This window comes from Myxine glutinosa, chromosome 2 (assembly GCF_964187855.1).
Source record: "Myxine glutinosa chromosome 2, kmMyxGlut1.1, whole genome shotgun sequence".
NCBI classification, from domain to species: Eukaryota; Metazoa; Chordata; class Myxini; order Myxiniformes; family Myxinidae; genus Myxine; species Myxine glutinosa.
Genome location: NC_136262.1, coordinates 190,336,633 through 190,357,794, shown reverse-complemented (window position 1 = coordinate 190,357,794; position 21,162 = coordinate 190,336,633). Strand labels below are relative to the sequence as shown.

General features: G+C 43.7%; 1 protein-coding gene across 2 annotated transcripts in view; it reads right to left on the bottom strand.

Moving 5' to 3' along the window:
* The window catches only part of ADAM10 (ADAM metallopeptidase domain 10), a 175,545-nt gene that overhangs the window by 65,509 nt on the left and 88,874 nt on the right, over window positions 1-21,162 (bottom strand). For both annotated transcript variants that reach the window (XM_068106543.2, XM_068106544.2), the window contains 4 exons: window positions 18,759-18,917; window positions 10,279-10,388; window positions 3,002-3,142; window positions 2,190-2,282 (listed from right to left, as the gene is read on the bottom strand). In XM_068106543.2, the coding sequence (XP_067962644.2) occupies window positions 2,190-2,282; window positions 3,002-3,142; window positions 10,279-10,388; window positions 18,759-18,917 (503 nt within the window). The remainder of the gene's footprint in view (window positions 1-2,189; window positions 2,283-3,001; window positions 3,143-10,278; window positions 10,389-18,758; window positions 18,918-21,162) is intronic.

The following is a 21,162-nucleotide window of genomic DNA, read 5'->3' as shown; positions in this document are numbered from 1 at the left end:
GCGCTGTGAGGCCTCCCTGCATCTCTTGGACCGTGCTTGACTTGATCCTGTCCCTGAGCCAAGGTGCACCTTGTGCTATCGACTGCCTGTCCCTTCCTGCCATCAATCCCTGTGTAAGTCAGCCTTGTTCCGTTTGTCTGTGGTCTGTCTGGGATAAGATAAGATTGTATTTAAGTGCCCATCTCTTCTGTGTCTTTTACCTCACTCTACCTTGTAATCTACCCCTTTTCTCCACCACTAATTATACCCTCCTCCGGAGGTCTTGAGAACTGTACCCCTGGCGTTGTTTCATTTATCCCAGTCGTTGTGTCCTTTCCAATCATTGATTTAGCGTAGCGCGATTTGGCCAACGTTCGGGTGGAATCGGGTGAGTTGGGGAAGAATCGGGGGAACTGTTAGGTCGCGGCAATACCACCGCTCGGTAAATAACATCTAATCCGCGATCCGTAACAATATATACATATATATATATATATATATATATATATATATATATATATATATATATATATATATATATATATATATATATATATATATATATATATATATATATATATATATATATATACATATACATATATATATATATATATATATATATATATATATACATATATATATATATATATATATATATATATATATATATATATATATATATATATATATATATATATATATACATATACATATACATATATATATATATATATATATATATATATATATATATATATATATATACATATATACATATATATACATATATATATATACACACACACACACGTGTGTGTGTGTGTGTCAGGTTCTACTCAAGAAAGTTCTACTCAAGGATTTGCCTGTATTTGGTTCCATTCATTGTTCCCTCTAACCTTACAAGACTCCATGTCCCTGCTGCTGAAAAGCATCCCCATAGCATGATGCTGCCACCACAATGCTTCGCGGTAGGGATGGTGTTAGATGAGTGATTAGCTGTGCCCAGTTTCCGCCAGAAGAGTTCAATTTTCATTTCATCAGACCACAGAATCTTTTCCCTCATGCTCTCAGTCTTTCACATGCCTTTTTGAAAACTCCAGGTGTGCTGTCATGTGACCTTTTCTCAGGAGTGGCTTCCGCCTCGCCACTCTCACATAAAGCATGGATTTGTGAAATGCTGCAGAGACTGTTGTCCTTCCAGCAAGTTTTCCCATCTCAGCCAAGGAACTCTGCAGTTGTCAGATTGGTCACTTGGTTATTGGTCACCTCTCTGATCAAGGTCCTTCTTTCCCTGTTGCTCAATTTGGTTGGACAGCTAGCTCTAGGAAGAATCTGGGTAGCTTCATATTCTTTCCATTTCCTATTGATGGAGCTCACTGTGCTCTTGGGAACCTTCCACACACTATAAATGTATTGATATCCTGCCCCAGATCTATGCATGCTCACAATTATCTCAGAGTTCTATGGACAGTTCCTTGGACTTCATGGTGGAATTTCTGCTCTGACATGCACTGTCGATTGTCGGACCTTATGTAGAAAGGTGTGTCACTTTCTAAATGATGTCGAATCAAGTGAATTAGCCAGAGGTGGACTTCAATCAAGTTGTAGAGACATTTCAAGGATGATCAAAGGAAATTGGATGCACCTAAGCTCAATTTCGACTGTTATTGCAAAGGGGTTAATTTATTTATTAATTCAAGACATTTCAGCTTTTCATTTTTAATTATTTTGTAAAGAATTATAAAAAGAAAATTCCACTTTGACATTATGGTGTATTATGTGTAGATCAGTGACAAAAAAAATCTCAATGCAATCCATTTTAAATTCAAGCTGTAACATAAAATGTGAAAAAAGTCAAGGGGTGTGAATACTTTCTGAAGGCACTGTAAATACAAGGGAATGGCAAAGCAGGGCATATGATTTTTAATGTTTCACCTTTGATGCCATAAAATAGGAACAGCATCCAAAAAAGTGGCTTGGGTATATTGGACCAATTCTAAATTTTAGGAATGGCTCAGAAATGAACGAACGTCATTCAAGTGTATTAAAAAAGAAAGAAAAACAAAATAACCAAAAAACAAAAAAGTCTCCCCTTCCTGCAGGAGGGGAGATGATGAAAAATATAATTTCAACACAAGATGCACTTTGCCAAAGAAGTCTTTGTGAATATATGGTTATGACAAAGAAAAGGAGAATAACACACTTACCCGCACTCTTTTCACCATGAAAGTGATTCCACGGATGCCATCAAAGTTAGCATTGTGATAAATGACATTTACTGCTTTCACATGGCTTGCAATCTATGGATCATAGAAAAAATACATTTTACTACAAAAAGAGGAACAAATAATTACCAATATCTGTAAAGCAGAATCAATAAAGGTGCGTTTTATGTATTGTGTGCAAATATTACTTATGCCTGTCATCAGGAAAAGCTGAATCATCCAGATTGTTGTTTAGTTTAAATGCAATTACATGGTTACCCCACACATGCGAAGCAAAAAGCGAGGTTAAGTCACTTTGTCTGTCTGTCTGTCTGTCTGCAAACATCAGTTTATGATTGAGGAACAACTTGATTTCAATTAAATGCTATATTTTGGAACACAAACCAGAACATTCACAGTGCACCAAAGGTGTGTGTGTGCGCGCACCCGCGCACGTCCATGTATTCTCACAGAATAGAATTTCAGAGATCCACATTAAAATGGTGCAATCCACAGAAAATACTCACACGTGGTTAGAAAACGGGTGTGGTAAGGGAGTTGTGAATATGGGATGATGAAAGGGAAAGAAGGTTGGGATAAGAGATGATAAAATAGTGGGATATAAGAACCATCTATGAGCCACATTGAAGGAGAAAATGGAAGATAGTTGGGAGGGAGCACCATTTGCATTAACATTATGTAGATGGCCTATTTTGAACAACACAAACCCAGTTTTTAACCACTAATGCAGCCAAAATCATTAAAAAAACAAATAAAAAGATTGAAGACAAACGTGCCAGTCATCTGTTACCCACCTGTGCAATAACCGCCTCTTTTGACTGGTAGTACTTGAAGAATAGGTGGTCTGTCTGAATGAAAAGCAAGCAGGTGTTTTTGGTATCCACGGCACGACGATTCCTCTGTGACGTCTCATTCGACGATGTCTTGCTCTTTGGCTAGAGAAATACAATGGAACAAATGTAGATCTTCAAAAGGCAAGATGCTTTTTTGTAGTGACATCCTAAGTGTGAAACGTCGATTCATTTCAAATTTCATCATTATCATGTATGTACCGAACTCGGATACACTAGTCTTTACTTTCAACAGCCACACAGGTAAACAGAAAAACTTCAGAATGGGGTGTCCATTGATCAGTGTGCTGGATAATGGAAGCTATTACTGCCAGTTAGAAATTCAGTGGCAGAACAGTGGTTTCCTGATAATTACCTTTGCTACCGAAGTTCAGAGAACTTCGGAGAACCTTTGTTCGGAGCCTTTGTTCCAAAGAACCTTTGTTCGGAGAACGCTTGGATTTGGAAGAGGGTCAGAGAGCGGTATTCAGGATTGCAAAGCAGATAGCGAAAGAGAGGTGTGATGTGATGGGGGTGAGTTGCTTGAAGGATGAAGTGGGACAAATCATTGTGGACCCAGATGGAATTAAAGGAAGATGGAAGAGATATATGGAAATACTGTTGAATGCAGAGAATGAATGGGATGGCAACATAGAGAGTAACCCAGTTTTAGGACCGGCAGAGAAGATAACCGAGAAGGAAGTTGACGAAGCGATTAAAGCAATGAAGAGTAGAAAAGCGGGAGGGCCGACGGGTGTTGTGTGAGATATGTTGAAGGCAGCGGGAAATTGGGGTGTGAAGAGAATGACAGAGATCTGCAATCTGGTGGTGAAAGAAGGCCGCATTCCAGTGGATTGGGAACTGAGTACCCTCGTCCCTCTATACAAGGGGAAAGGTGACCCTCTGGACTGTGGCTCGTATCGAGCGATAAAGTTATTGGAGCATGGAATGAAGGTATTGGAAAGGGTGTTGGAGAGGAGGATAAGGAAGAAAGTGAAGATTGATGAAATGCAGTTTGGCTTTATGCCAGGAAGAGGAACGACAGACGCGCTTTTTATTGTGAGGCAGTTGCAGGAGAAGTACATAGAGAAGAGGAAGAAGTTGTTTCTTGGGTTTGTTGATCTGGAGAAAGCATTCAATAGGGTTCCACGTGAAGTAGTGACATGGGCATTGAGGAAGTTAGGAGTGGAGGAATGGTTGATCAGAGTAGTGATGGCAATGTACAAAAGAGCGCGCACAGCTGTAAGGATGAAGGACGGGAACAGTGGTGAGTTTGAGGTGAAGGTGGGAGTGCATCAGGGGTCGGTACTAAGTCCACTACTATTTGTAGCTGTGATGGAGGTGCTGGCTCAGAACGTAAAGGAGGGTTTACCGTGGGAGTTGTTGTATGCAGATGATCTGGTGTTGATTGCAGAAAGTATGGATGGACTGAAGGAGAAGATGAACAAGTGGAAGGAATGTATGGAGATGAAAGGTCTGAAGGTGAATATCGGAAAAACAAAGGTGATGGCAAGTGGTAAAGCATGTGGTGAGGTGGAAAGAACTGGGAAGTGGCCATGTGCTGTGTGCAGGAAGGGTGTCGGAGTGAACTCAATTCAATGTACAATGTGCGCTGAGTGGGTTCATCAAAAATGTAGTGGTTTGAGAGGGTCATTAACCAGTGTGGCAGCTACATTCAAGTGTAAGGTGTGCACAGAGGGAGCTGCAGATGGAGGAAATGTTGAGTTGGATCTTGGAGACGGCGTGAAGCTGGAAGGTGTGAAAACATTTTGTTACCTAGGAGACATGCTTCCGGTTTCCGGTTCCTCGGGCGAGTGAAGCGTACTTCGAGCTCTCCACGGCATCGAAGTTTAAGTGTTTTCCCATTTTTGTCTTTGCCAAATTTCCACTGGTTATTTTGCTGTGTACGTGTTATTGCATGTTTCTGGTTGGTATTGGTTTGTAATTCGTGCAAACTTGTGTGTAGTTAATCGTTTTCTGAGTCGTACCTCGTGTGCGGCCTGGTGACTTGGGGCTTCCCTCCCCCCGTCGGTGTTTTGTCGATTTGGGTTCTTTCCTTCGCTGTATTGCTTGTTTCTTTTATTTTATTTTCTCCCCCTCACCTCACCTCCCTAGACAAAGAATTCTATATTGATTCTTTCTCTCCTCCCGGACACGTGCTTGTTCGCTCTTCTCCTTGTCTCGGCTTGTGCCCCGCCCCTTGTATTTCGTTTTTCTTCCGCCTCTGCTCCTTCTTTCTCAAATCCACGTTCTCGCTTGGAGACTTTTCCCAGATTGTTTTTCATGGTTTTCATGGTTCTGTTTGGATATTGTTGGAATATGTTTAAACCGCAGCCGTGATGCTGACGCCCCCCCCCCCCCCCCCCGAATTTCCATGTTTTAAACGTTTCCCAGTGTGTACCCTGGTCAGAATAGGTACACCGTATCCCTGCGTGTCGTAAGAGATGACTAAGAGGGTTGGCGTCAGGAAGGGCATCCGGCCATAAAAACATTGCCTCAAAAAGAGAACCATGACAATTACAACTACATATTGGCAGGGAACAGCCCGAAGTGGAGATCGGTTTCTGAGGTTTGGGACATGGAATGTAGGGACAATGACAGGGAGATCAGGAGAAGTGGTGGAAGTATTGGTCAGAAGAAGAGTGGACATATGTTGTGTGCAAGAGACGAGATGGAAGGGAAGTGGTGTAAGAATGGTGAAGGGTAGGCAGGGACAGAAATACAAGTTTGTGTGGCAAGGGTGCCCGGAGGGCGTGAATGGCGTTGGTGTCCTGTTTTCTGAGGAGTTTGTAGACAGTGTGGTGAGTGTGACTAGAGTGAGTGATAGGTTGATGATGGTGAAAATGATGATTGGAAAGCTCTTGGTGAACGTCATCTCGGGATATGCTCCGTAGGTTGGTCGAAGCGATGAAGAGAAGGACAAGTTCTGGTGTGCGATAGAGAAGCTGATGGAAAACGTGAAAGATGAGGAAGTTGTTGTGGTGGGAGGAGACCTGAATGGACACGTGGGAAGGAGTATGGATGGTTTTGAGGGAGTTCATGGGGGTTACGGATATGGTGTGAGAAATGGAGAAGGTGAAAGGATTTTGGAGTTTGCTGATGGAGCTGATTTGTTGATTTGTAATACTCAGTTCCAGAAAGAGGATAATAAGCTTGTTACATACACGTCAGGTGGGTCGACGACAACCGTTGACTACCTGATGGTGCGTAGGCGAGATAGGGGGCACCTCCGGGACACAAAGGTGATCCCGGGGGAGGAGGCTGTTTCACAGCACCACTTGGTTTTCAGCGACATAAGGGTGAAAGGTGCGAGGAGAGCTCGGCGGGTTAAGTACCAACCAAGAATGAAGGTGTGGAGGTTGAAAGAGGTGACAGTAAGGGAGGCATTAAAAGAGAGGCTGAGTAGGGTAGAGGATGATGTGGTTGAGCTTGAAAGTGGTTGGATGTCAATGAAAGCTAGTCTGTTGGGAGCCGTTGGTGAGGTATGTGGATGGACAAAAGGACCACCGAGGCACTCGGAAACATGGTGGTGGGATGATGAAGTTGGAAAGAGGATTGATGAGAAGAGGAAGAAGTTCAAGGCGTGGCAGAAGGCGAAGGGTACGGGAGCAGAAACAGCAGAGCATGAAAGTTATAAGGCAGCCAGGAAGGATGCAAAGAAAGAGGTAGCAAAGGCGCAGGAGGCATGTAGGAAAATGTTCGGAGAACGCTTGGATTCGGAAGAGGGTCAGAAAGCAGTATTCAGGATTGCAAAGCACATAGCGAAAGAGAGGTGTGATGTGATGGGGGTGAGTTGCTTGAAGGATGAAGTGGGACAAATCGTTGTCGACCCAGATGGAATTAAAGGAAGATGGAAAAGATATATGGAAATGCTGTTGAATACAGAGAATGAATGGGATGGCAACATGGAGAGTAACCCAGTTTTATGACCGGCAGAGAAGATAACTGAGAAGGAAGTTGAGGAAGCGATAAAAGCAATGAAGAGTGGAAAAGCGGGAGGGCCGACGGGAGTTGTGGGAGATATGTTGAAGGCAGCAGGAAGTTCGGGTGTGAAGAGAATGACAGAGATCTGTAATCTGGTGGTGATAGGCCGCATTCCAGTGGATTGGGAACTGAGTACCCTCGTCCCTCTATACAAGGGGAAAGGTGACCCTCTGTAGTGTGGCTCGGATCGAGCGATAAAGTTATTGGAGCATGGAATGAAGGTATTGGAAAGGGTGTTGGAGAGGAGGATAAGGAAGAAAGTGAAGATCGACGAAATGCAGTTTGGATTTATGCCAGGAAGAGGAACGACAGATGCGCTTTTCATTGTGAGGCAGTTGCAGGAGAAGTACATGGAGAAGAGGAAGAAGTTGTTTTTTGGGTTTGTTGATCTGGAGAAAGCATTCGATAGGGTTCCACGCAAAGTATTGACATGGGCATTGAGGAAGTTAGGAGTGGAGGAATGGTTGATCAGAGTAGTGATGGCAATGTACAAAAGAGCGCGCACAGCTGTAAGGATGAAGGACGGGAACAGTGGTGAGTTTGAGGTGAAGGTGGGAGTGCATCAGGGGTCGGTACTAAGTCCACTACTATTTGTAGCTGTGATGGAGGTGCTGGCTCAGAACGTAAAGGAGGGTTTACCGTGGGAGTTGTTGTATGCAGACGATCTGGTGTTGATTGCGGAAAGTATGGATGGACTGAAGGAAAAGATGAACAAGTGGAAGGAATGTATGGAGACAAAAGGTCTGAAGGTGAATATCGGAAAGACGAAGGTGATGGCAAGTGGTAAAGCAAAGCATGTGGTGAGGTGGAAAGAACTGGGAAGTGGCCGTGTGCTGTGTGCAGGAACGGTGTCGGAGTGAATTCCATTCAATGTACAATGTGCGCTGAGTGGGTTCATCAAAAATGTAGTGGTCTGAGAGGGTCATTTACCACTGTGGCAGCTACATTCAAATCTAAGGTGTGCACAGAGGGAGCTGCAGATGGAGGAAATGTTGAGTTGGATCTTGGAGACGGCGTGAAGCTGGAAGGTGTGAAAACATTTTGCTACCTCGGAGACATGCTGAATGGAGAAGGTGGATCAGACTCGGCAACGGTTGCTCGAGTGAGATGTGCATGGAAGAAGTTTCGGGAACTGAGTGGCGTGCTGATGAGGAGGAGAGTGTCGCTGGAGCTGAAGGGAAAGGTGTATGCTGCATGTGTGAGAAGTGTTATGATTTATGGGAGCGAGACATGGGTAATGAACGTATAGCAGCAACGAAGGCTGGAAAGGGTGGAAATGCGAATGGTTCGATGGATGTGCGGAGTATCGTTGAGAGAGAGGAAGACAAATGATGAATTGCGAAAGATGGTGGGAATAGAGCCTGTGATTGATGCTGTGAAGAGGAACAGGTTGAGATGGTTTGGTCATGTGTTGAGGAAGGATGAAAGTGACTGGTTGAGAAGAGTGATGGAAATTAATGTAGAAGGAAGTAGAGGACGGGGAAGACCGAGAATGACTTGGCTAAAGATGGTGGAAGAAGAAATGCGGGCAAGGGGGTTAACAAGGAGAGATGCAGAAAATAGGGCAAAATGGAGAAGATTGTCATGGGGACCGCAAGGCTAACCCCCGCTCTAGCAGGGAAAATGGCCTTTAAAATGCCTGTTGCTACCGAAGATGGACGGAGGTCATGTTTTCACCTTTGTCAGTCTATCTATCTGTCTGGTATCTCTAAAGGATATGGACGGATTCAGACAACATTTGAAGGACAGTTTGGGTGTGTGACAAGGATTGATTGTTGTTGTTTTTCATATACAGCCTGTAGCTGCTGGTTGCATCACTTCCTGGGACCACCGCTGTGTCGCTGATGCAATGCCCCCATTACTATTAAGCTGATACTAATGTTGCCGACCTCGAAAGGATGACAAGCTAAGTCAACCCACCTGTTGTTATTTCAACGGCATGACTTTTTGAGTGATTCTTCACAATTGAGAGATTGAGACAATATTTCAGAGTTGTGAACAGTTTATGACAAAACTTGGCAGATGAGTTGGGTAGGTGACAAGAACAAGCCGATTTGAGTTTGGTTAAGGTCTGGATGCAGATCTGGTTTATCAGTGGATACAAAACATAAACTGTTCAGCCTGGTGGGGTTATGTGCTCTACCGAGTGCCGTTCTAGTTGCTGTTGTGCTATAGTGTACATAAAAACAGTTTCTATACAAACTAAAGAACTACTGTTACGGATACCGGCCCTAATAATGGTGGTTCTTATCAGGGTTGATGCTTCTTGCTTATTGATGATGCGGATGTTGATAATGCTTATTGTGGTTAAAAGGGTTAAAAGCGCTCCGGGTAAAAGGTGGCCAGAAATCGGATCGTGACCCGGAAGAGAGGGGGAGAGGGGGAGGAGAAGCGGGGAAGATCGTGAGGAGACGTGTTCTGATTGCAGCTCCAGACCGAGCAGTCGAACGTGCAGGACAAGGGAACTTTGCCTCTTTGAAAAGAAGTCCGCACGATAGGAGATTGCCGAATTGCTGCGGCACCTGCGTAGTCGGGTATCCTCGGGGAGGTTGCCGAGTATCCTCACCTCCCAACCCAGGTGGAAGAGAAAGCCGACCGCCATCTTCGCCACGCGCATCACCGGCAGTGACCGGGTTTTTGCGGCGCGTCGACCAGGCGTTACTCTCCGGCGGGCTGCCGAGGACGGCTGTACAAGTCAGTGGCTGGGGGAGGGTTATTGAGGAGACTCGCGGATTGAACCGCAACCAAGTACGTACCCGAAATCGCCTTTGGGGAGGTTTCCCATTCTACCGCTATCGTGCTGGAGATTGGACCACGTGGCCTGCGGGTTGGTTCGATCGACTCCGCTTCCCCAGATTGGAATCGGAAATTGATTCCACGATCACTGGAGCGAATCGACGTCGCCCTGGAGGCATACAGAGACATTGGGGCAAGGGCCGTGAGTTTTGGGGTTAAGGGGCTCGGTAAGGTGGCGCCACCTGTAGATGGGAATTATATTGTAAAGTGCTGTATTAATTGGGTCGTGATTCCTGTGTGGGATTTATAATATATGGTGGTTTGTTCGTAACCCTTGGTGTGGACTCGTTATTGATTGGCTTGTTTTCAACCAAGGACAACACGTCTTTCTGCCGGGGACTCCCTCGGGGTTCGGAGGTTTGCGGAGACCAGAGGATAGGGGAGGACCCGGTAACACTACATATTAAAAGCGTTAAAATTGTTAGAACACACAACATGGTATTCATACAGTACGACCAAACCTGTTGTGAGGTGGGCTCTTCAGGGACAGCTGATATTTGGATCTTCCGCATGCGCTCAAACACGGCATTGTCAGCACAGCCACCAGATGGACCGTACTTGTGTGGATAATCTGAGGGTAGAGCGTGGGGACATGGTCAGATTGTTTGTTAATGACTGACATTACAATATCTACCAAATATCAACAGAGGTTTTAGTTTTATCAATTGCCATCATATTATGGATGAATTAACGGCACATTCCCAAGTGAAGAAAGTTACTTAATTGTCCAATTAGATGTCCCCTTTAACAGTACGCAAAGTGAAAAATGTCATGCGATGACGGCCATTGTCAGCTCCACTTGATTACTCAGACTACGCTCATCCAAACCCCCACCCCCTTTTTCATAAATGCTAAGATGAAAGAGGTAAAAGTACAGTATCATTCAAAGATTGTAGTTTTAAAATTCCTCAAATGTTAAGATGGCTGTTTGATGAAAAACTCGTTAAAATCCATGCCAAAAGCTCTTCTTTTCAGTGTTTATTCAAAGTGGGCTATGTGCTTGCCCAAAGTATTGTTTTAATCAACTCTTCAAAGATGCCTATGAGTTGGCCTGTTCGCATATGATCATGTAGCACATGATACTAGGATCTCAGATTGAAATCCTATAAACTGTGTTGATTTGTCCAATGGCACCAATAATATACTTGTAATTTCGGTTAAAGTACAATGATATCTACCAATGTCATTGCCTGAAAGTCCCTTTGCCCCTGCTAAATTCCTCGCACCTCCCTCCCTCCTTCGCCGTGGTATGTGGCCACACAGAATCGCTGACGCTGGCGTCAGTAGGAAGTCAGACAGCATGGCACGCACACACGTTGTTACAGTGTTAAAGAGCAGTTGGTGGCTTGTGTTTGGGTGCATCAGAGGGCACACACAAGCCAAATAATTGCTCAAGTATGGACAGCTTTCACAGAAAGCTTTAGAAAACCTTCTTAACCAAAGCGCCTCTACAGTGGCCACCATGTAGGCCAGATCTAACAACTCCAGACAACCTAGCGGGGCTTCATCAAGGAGAAAGTGTCGACAAAAGCAGTACAATAAGATTGAAGAATTGCGAGCTGCGGTTGTAGCCTTTCTTTTTTTTTGCACAGGTGACTCCACAAATGATACGCAATCCTGCAATGTTAAACGTTTCTGGAGGCTTCTCCCCTCCCCGGGTGGACTGTCCAACATAGACGCAGATCTGTGAGCTGTAAATTGTCATACGCAAGAAAGAATGAATGGTTGATCCACATTTTTGTGGGTCATAGTCACTAGACTCATATAACTTTGTGCATCCACCGCCCACAACTCCCCTTTCATTCCCGCCATGTATATTCCCATGTCACTGTTGTGAATTGCCCGTTTTCCCCTCTTCATTTTATCCTGTGCCTCACACCTCTGCCCTCCCCCATCTTTGACAGGCATGGATTTATTGTTTGTTAAACACAACTTGTAAAATTTGCAATCGTTTAATTGCATTCATTCATTCTTCTTCTTCTAAGCCACTCTGTACAACAAACAGTACTTTGAATAATCGTGGTACTGTACTACTACTACTCAAGATGAGCCTACCCTGCAAATAAAACACCCTACTGTCCTTGGTCAACATTTCGCAAGCTGGTGATCAATGATGTACCAAAATCGAAATAAAATTCTTCAGCACAAATCAATGCAATGAAAGCCACACAAATCACCATGGTGGTCTTAACTCGGTTTGATCACATGAGGTGCTCATCACGTAGATGTTTGCATTTTTATCAAAATCATGTTAAGGCAAGCAGCCAACACTGATTTGAACTAGATGGTATTCATAGAATACTTACCCTGCACAGTCAACTTGTTGCAAGCCAACTCTTCTGTTTTTGAACATTTTTTTCCTTTGATCCAATGTGGCTGCCAGACCACGTGAGCGATGACGTCATAGATTTATATTCTCTAATATAATTGTTGCATAGATCACGCTCAATAAATTTCCAAACTGATCAGACTAAGCGTTGTCCCTGTCGAATTATGACGTCATAATTATGGCACCAATGAAGTCATCGTCAACAACACCTATTCCCCATATCGAGTTCTTTACAATGAGCCATGTTTCAATTTTTTTCCATGCGGCGGTTTTGGAGATATGGAGGTGCAACATTTTTCGGTTTTTCCAAGATGGCGCCTGTACCACATAACATATGACGTCATGATTATCATAAAAATATCCCACAGGGGGAGGCGCTCCTTTGGTGAAAATTTCGTGGTCATCAGACCAACAGTTGCTGAGAAAAAAATTCCCAATGATCGGATAAGTGTTGTCCTTGTCGAATTATGATGTCATAACGAAGGTACTGATGACATCATCATTAACATATCTTATTCCCCAAGCTGAGTACTTGACAATGAGCCATGTTTCAATTTTTTCCATGGAGTGGTTTAGGAGATATAGAGGTGCAACTTTTTTCCGATTTTTTTCCAAGATGGCATCTGTACCAGTGACCTATGACGTTATAATTGTCATAAAAAAATTATACAGGAGGAGCCGCACATATTCTGAAAATTTCGTGTCGGACGAACATACACGCAACCATCGGACTAACAGTTGCAGAGGAATTTTTGTTTTATTCATACTGAACAGATCAAGCGTTGTACCTGTTAAAATATGACACCATAATTAAGGCACCGATGATATCACCATCAACACATCTTATTCCACTTGGTGAGTACTTGACAATGAGCCATGTTTGAATTTTTTCCATTGAGCGGTTTGGGAGATAGAGGTGTAACATTTTTCCAAGATGGCGTCCATACCACGTGACCTATGACATCATAATATGAATTAAAAAAATTGTAGAGGTGGCAGCGCTTCTATGGTAAAATTTCATGTCAATCGGACGATCGGTTGCCAAGAAAATGAATTTTTGAAATGCAGACACTGCACACGTACGGCACACATACGCAACTGAATGCTTAACCCCGCTTTTCGCTTCGCGAGCGCAGGGTAATGAATGCAATCATTCCATTACCTACAGTAGTTTTTGTTAAGTTTCACCAACAAGTCTCACGAACAAGGATCCAATTTACTTCTGATTATGTAACGATATTCATATTCTTGCAGAAAAAGTTTATTTAAAGCAGCCGATGAAATATCAGAAAATGTAGGTCATATGGCTTTTTCATGTCTTCAAATCTTTCTAGCAGTTTGATACACTTGATTATACATCAGGGATAAATAAAAAGGGATGACAGAAGGAAAGTACAACACTGATAATCTTCTTCCTTTTGTTCAAATAAAATTAGCAGTTACAGGTTCAAATTAAAGCCAAACTTGCAGTCATATGCAAATGAAAGACCAAGTCCATTAAGGCAGAATTAATTATCCAGCATTATGGTAAAAATGGACTCATTTTTCTCATTTTAGAACTACCTTTGTGTGATTGAAATACATCTGAAAACAGACCTCCTGTTACTTTTAGAAATTGTGGTTGATGATGAGATTTGTCCCCAAAACTAAAAAGAGGTATCAGAGTAAGCTCACACATTCCCACAAGTTTTCCATCCTTAAAATATTTCAAAGTTGAAAAACTTTTATTTGACACCCACACACACAATATGATGTATGTCGTTAAGAACAAGAAGGGTGCATTCAACCAATATTCATACCATCTATTCTGCCAGTTTTATACAAGAAAGATAGACGAGACTTCGTCTCGAGTGATATTTTATCCACTTCCCAAAGGACTTCCTCAGGCAAAATACTCTCGGCACCTTATTTTTATTCACTCCAACCTCTCCCTCCCTCCCCCCTCCCGAACTCCTCACCTCTCCACCACCTCCAAAGTAGAGTCTCTGCATATAGAGCCCCGCCAACTTGCAATTAGAAGCCATTTTGTTTCCATCTAGCGTGGTTCACCGAACCTGTGTCTATTGTGTGTGAAGTGTAATATTTTTGTTCTCTAATCAAATTGTCTTTCTCTGCGCCCAAAAGGGAAATTATATTATGTAATGATTTATTATCGTTCTTCCAACACGTCTGAATAATCATGCAATCAGACGCGATCCGATTTAACCTTGAAAGACATCACAAACCGCGGCAAAATGAAATGTAATTTTGGAGTAAAGGTTTACACTGATGTGTCTGATTTGAGGTGCACAGAGCGTGTGAGTAGAAGAAAACCACAGGTCGTGACAGAATAGAGAAATTTGAAAGGAATGGAAGAAGGAAAGTGAAAGATAGAGATGGAGGCACACCATTCATGCCAGATGCGCACACCATCAAGAGAGTGGATAATTAGAAAAATATAACAATTGTGAGCGAAAAGAAGAGAACGAGCTTGAAAAGATTGATTATATAAAAAAACATATAACCACATTTAGAGGCCATTTTTCCCCGCAAAGCGGGGGTTGGCCTTTTTCGGGGACCGTGGTTGTTGTTGTTTTTTTGGTCCCCTTTTTGAAGCAATGTTTTACGGCCGGATGCCCTTCCTGCCGCCAACCCTTTTTGTCGCCTTTTTACGACAAGCAGGGAATTACCAGTGAACTGGTACTCAATTAGCCGACCTCGGAAGGATGACAGGCTGAGTCAACCCCCTAGCGTTAATTCAGCGATCGACCGGGATTCGAACCCAGGATCCTGGGATCCTAAGCTGGCACCCTAGCCGCTAGCCCAACACCAGGCTAAATCTTGTTCTAAATTCTAAATCTAAATCTAATTCAATCTTGAAAAGATTGATTGAGTGATTGATTTCTCTACCTGAAGGCAGGTCCTTGGCTGATTGGCGAGAGTGATACCAGGTGGTTTGCCCTTGCCTTCCCAGCAGTTAGTCAGGGCAAGAATTTGTAATTTGTTGAGGATGCCGGTGATAACTCCTTTACACTTTGCGAAGGACACAGTGGGATCTTTAACATACACCAACTAATGATAACAGACAGGGCACCCAGCTTAACGTCCAACCGTGGGAAAGCAAACACATTGTTGAATCACCCTGCCTTTGAAGCACCAGGATGGCAGTGTGTCGATCTATCCTTGTATAGTGCGGTGCGGTGTGCACAGCGACGTATCTGTTATGCTGGCCCAGTGTGCATATGATAAGCACTGTGGCTCTTTCACTTTATAAAACTTTCCCCGAATCCAAGATGATGATTAGATGCAACATAATCTACGTCCACAAATAAATTTTAGAGGTAGGGAGAGAAAAGGAAAAGGAAATGAAGACGGACAGAGAAATGCAACAAGCAGATAAAACAGCTGAAGAGATCAAAGTCAAAAGTGATGGAAATACTGATAAAGATAGATCAGCAGTGAACATGAGGAACGAATGAAGAAAATAAATAATTATGGAAAAAGAATAACCATGAAATAGAACTACTGCATTCAAATTGTACTTGGCCATCAAGAAAAAGGTCTTTCTCCTGTGTTGATGTTTGTATCATATTCTACCACTAAATCACCATACAAGCATGTCATATTCATTTTTTTCTCACAGAACAGCACCGACCGATTCACGGTGAATGGAAACAAAATGGCATACACGACCAATGTGACCAGACTTCTCTGGACACTCCATGTTGGGACTCCATATACAGGGACTATATACCAAAGGGCCCTCATTCCCTGAATGTCATTAACAATCATGTGCAAATAACTTCTATAAATTGATAGAATATTTATCCCCATGCTCAGCACTCAGAGGCATTCCGAGGCCCAGTTCTTTCAACAACTGGACTTGCATCCTGGCAGCCATAACATAGGCTAGCCAATTGGCTACTATTCATTAACAGAGAAGAGACTTCAAATCTTGTTTCCAGCTTTTGGAATGGAACGAAGGTCCCATTGATTCTCAGGATACTTGTCATATACAACAACACAACAACATGCATTTTAAGGCCATTTTCCCTGCTCGAGCGGGGGTTAGCCTTGCGGTCCCCATGACAATCTTCTCCATTTTGCCCTATTTTCTGCATCTCTCCTTGTTAACCCCCTTGCCCGCATTTCTTCTTCCACCATCTTTAGCCAAGTCTTTCTCGGTCTTCCCCGTCCTCCACTTCCTTCTACATTCATTTCCATTACTCTTCTCAACCAGTCACTTTCATCCTTCCTCAACACATGACCAAACCATCTCAACCTGTTCCTCTTCACAGCATCAATCACAGGCTCTATTCCCATCATCTTTCGCAATTCATCATTTGTCTTCCTCTCTCTCAACGATACTCTGCACATCCATCGAACCATTCGCAATTGAACCATTGTCATATACCTTACATAAATCCTTACAGCATCATTTCATCAATATTATAAACAACTCCCTTCTGTTTGTCAGAACAATACGGAAAAAGGTGCAAATTAATTTTTTTTTTCCCATGCAAGCATTTGACCTCGTACACATTTGATTGGGTAGTCCTTTCCAGATCTTCAATTTATCCTATTTCTTAATACTTGAAACTATTGTCGCGTCGCCGGGGATTAAGATCTCCGATGAAGGATAGCCGAAACGAGCTTGAACTCAGAGACTTATTTCAAAACCTGGCGGGGGTTTTTGTTTTTGTTTTTTTTCACGCGAGAGGGAAAGGCCCGAAGCCTTATCTAATCGGGCGGCCGCCACGGAGTTATTACTCGAGACTCACAAACAAATACAAGACAGCAAAATTCACAATACATGAAATTGAAATGCCAAAAATAAAGGATTTAATGAAAATTAATGCAAGGATAATAAAAACGAAAGGTAAAGTAAAACAAATTCCTATATTGAGACGTCTCCATTCAGACTCGTATACAAACAAGGGAAAGATTACAGAAAATAAATGTTTTAAATCAACTGGTACTCAGCTTTGCGTCTCAACGAGGACTTTGAGGAGCTCGGTGGTCACTGAACCAGAGTCACCGTGTGTCGAAGCGCCCGAACAATGGTGCCGGACAAGCACGCCCACACACCGAGCCAGCAGCAGGCAGCCAAATGTTCCTCTCCCTCCCCCTCCCCCCCCACCCCGTTCAATCCCAGAGCCGGCACAAGAGAGGGAGTGAGTCCGCTTCTTCTTCCTCCTCTCCACGATCGCACACAAGAACAGCCAAGCCAGGGACGAAGAACAAAAGCAACTGCCCGATCCGATTGCCAGAACCAGAGAGAGTTAAAAGAAAAATGACTGTTCGGAGCAGAGAGAGAGAGGGAGAGCGGAGAGAGAGAGGGAGAGCGGAGAGAGGGAGAGCGGAGAGAGAGAGAGGGAGAGCGGAGAGAGGGAGAGCGGAGAGCGGAGAGGGAGAGGGAGAGGGAGAGCGCAAGCGAGGGAGAGCGCGAGCGAGGGAGAGCGCGAGCGAGGGAGAGGGCGAGCGAGGGAGAGGGCGAGCGAGGGAGAGGGCGAGTGCAAGGGAGAGGGAGAGGGAGAGGGAGAGCGAGAGAGAGACAGAGAGAGACAGAGAGAGACAGAGAGAGACAGAGAGAGACAGAGAGAGACAGAGAGAGAGAGAGAGAGAGAGAGATAACGGATTCTCCCTCTTCTCGAACCTTCCAGCTCTTTGACGTCATACGACCAATCATGACGTCCCATTACATCAGTTCATGGCCACGACCAAGCGTCGTCTTCGGGGCAGGGCCTCACGGCCTTGCTTGACGCCCAATGGTGAAGGTCTAGGCGTGGCCTCCTTGTCACGAGTCGTCGGGGGGCGGAGTCTAGTCTCTGTTCGGGAATGTTCGGATGATGTCGGGGTTTACTTGCCGCTTGGCAAATGTGCTGGGTTTCTCTTGGGCTTGTCGGTGTGGTTGTGGCAATGTGCCGATTGCATGGCTGGCCGAGTGAATTTGACAAGAATATATATATGAATGATCGTTTTAAGGCCATTTTACCCCGCTAGAGTGGGGGTTAGCCTTGCGGGCCCCATGACAATCATGGTTCCCTGTTTGAGGCAATGTTTTTATGACCGGATGCCCTTCCTGACGCCAACCCTTGGTCACACTCTTACGATGCACAGGGATACGGTGTACCTATTCCAAATTGGGGTACACACCGTGATCATTCATCCCAGCAAGCTGGTACTCAATTTGCCGACCTCGGAAGGATGACAGGCTGAGTCAACCCCCCTGGCGTTAATTCAGCGATCGACCGGGATTCGAACCCAGGATCCTAGGATCCCAAGCCGGCACCCTAACCGCTAAGCCAACACCAGGTTCTGAATTTGACAAGAACAAAGGAAAAATTACAGGAGGCGTTACACACTGGGGATTATTAACCACAAGCCCTATTTAACTAGCACAAACCACCCTCCTTATGGCGACATGCTCTTACCCACCCAGTCGGCCTGCTTAATAGAGATTCTTCTTCTTTGCGACATACGGTCCATTCTAAACTATACATTCCTGATTTCACACCAAGGTATTTCATCTCCTACCCCCACAAACGTAACACTATATTTGTGCTATATCGCATGCATAAACAGAAAGGAAAATGTGCATTTTGTAATAGAATAACTAGAGACTAAGCTTACCAATGTCATTCTCATGGTACATGACAGAGTGGAAGTGCATGTCGTCCTTTGGAAAGTATCGCTCCACAGGTTCAATATAGTACGCCCCTGCGTACGTGCTGACAAAGCCCTCAAAACGACCGTTGATAATAGAGCCATGGCACATGGAGCTATCTTCTCCTGGTGGAATGAAATGAATATGTAAGGCAGTGTATGACTATATAAAAGGTTCAGTTATTATTCGGATACAATGATTATTCAACAAGAATGACTGCACTGTGGTCACAACCTGCAACAAAATCCCTTAATGGGCCGATTACGAAATGTACATTTAAAGCACTCTTAAAAGATGAACAGCGCAATTAATTAATAGCGTATTAAATGTAAACACACATTTAATACGCTATTAAAAAGATTAACTCGACATCTCTCATCCATGACAACCGCCACATGGTTATATCAGAACGAGCTCATTCGTCACTGATTGTTTAACCCCAATATGGGGCCATTCAATAATTATGTAACACGATTTTTTTTAGGGAGGCGCGTACCGTGTGTGCTGACGAGCTTGATTAAGCTTTGGTAATAATTTTTATTTGACTGATGAGATTTTTCGGGGTCCCTCATCGCAACACTCAACCCAAACAAAGCCAATGGAAAACTGACGCAACAAACTCGGGCAGTGTATAATCAACAGAGGCCTACTACATTCAAATTTTGCGTCTCTCAATTTTATGTCTGAAGCCCAAGCTATTTTTTTTTTAGGGAGGTGTGTCCTGTGTGTGTCGACAGGCTTAATTGAACGTTAATAATTTTTATTCGACATATGATTAGATTTATTGGGGGGCCCTCATCGTGAATAACACTCGACCCAAACAAAGGCATTGGGAATGTGATGCAATAAACCTGGGTAGTTTATAATCAGAAGCCTACAGGTCTGATATCTTCGGCCCACCAGGAAACCAAGATGGCGGCCATATTATTTTGGCTGGGTGGCATGATGGGTGGAGTCAAGCCACAAATGTGGGTCAGGTCCGGCCGATGTCTGATCAATGGGTGCATATTTCAAAAATCGACCCCCAACAAAAACCACAACAGCAACAACAACAACTATGCAGACTTAGTGTAGACTGGCAATGTGTCTCATAAGAAAACATTGTTGTAGCACTTGGAACAAAATATGGGATTAAAAAGGAAAGTGAATTTTTTTTAGAAACCGAAGCCAAACATAAAAATGCATACACAAAATAATTTATAATTGCAGTGGTTTTTGCATTGCAACAAATTATACTAAAATGAGATTCATTCTAATGATTACACCCCCAACTATCCCACCCTCCCCCGACCACCTACAGAAAAAAAACTATCCTCCCTTCCCTTTCCTCCCCTCAAAATTCCCCTAATAGTTAGGCCAGGAATGCAAATAACCACTTGCCACCAGCAACATGTATCCAGTACTGCCTGTTCATGGTCAGGCCGTCGGCGACTAAACCGGCAATCCACCCAAATCAGCATCCTCTGCCTCGAAGAGGAGGGTGCCTTGACACCCAAAAGGACTAAAAACAATACATGCTACCTAAGAGCGGCTCCCGGGATGGGAAAACTAGCCATCTAGGTTGTTTTAGGTAGTAGGTTGTAGACAGCAACCACCATGGGTAGTACTACCGTCCTGACTTAAGAGTGCTAAAGTGGTGCCCGAAACTGTCTAGCAATCTCCGTGTCAGGATTGCTGATCTTTATGTCTAACGCAAAGTAAGCTACCGAGCTATTTTCAATTTATCTGATTGCTCCATACACATACACAATGCTACTCACTTTCACTACATGTATTTCCATTCTTTCTCTTTCCTTTTATTTTCTTATAAACCACCAATTACAAACATGGAAAAGTCCAACATGTTTGTGGCCCCTTGTTCTCGACATTATGGGGTGCGATGTGAAGAATCTCCAGGGCTCTGCCTGTCTTTGTTGCTGAGGGGAGGGCTCAGGTAGCAGTAGTAGTCGTAGTCGTCGTAGTAGTAGTATCGATCTCTCCAAAGACGCTTGCCTTTGTAATAAACATGACTTTTTCTATTCATTTCACCAACCTTTATGGTCTTTCTTCTAACCTTTCTTCTGTTGAACACCATTTTGTTAGTACCTATCCTGTTGTTTTTGTTTCATATGTAGCCTGTGGCTGCTGGTTGCAACATTTTCTGGAAGCGTGGCAGTGCCCCTGTTGCCAGTAAGCTGGCACTCATTTTGCCGAGCTCGGAAGGATGACAGGCTGAGTCAACCCACCTGGTGTTATTTAATGGCATGAAAGGGGTTCGAACTAAAGACCCTAAGATCTTAAGCCAGCCACATTATAACCATTAACCCAACACCAGGCCTAGTACCTCTCTGAATAGCGTACTTCTCTGAGACCCAACAGTCAAATGATGTT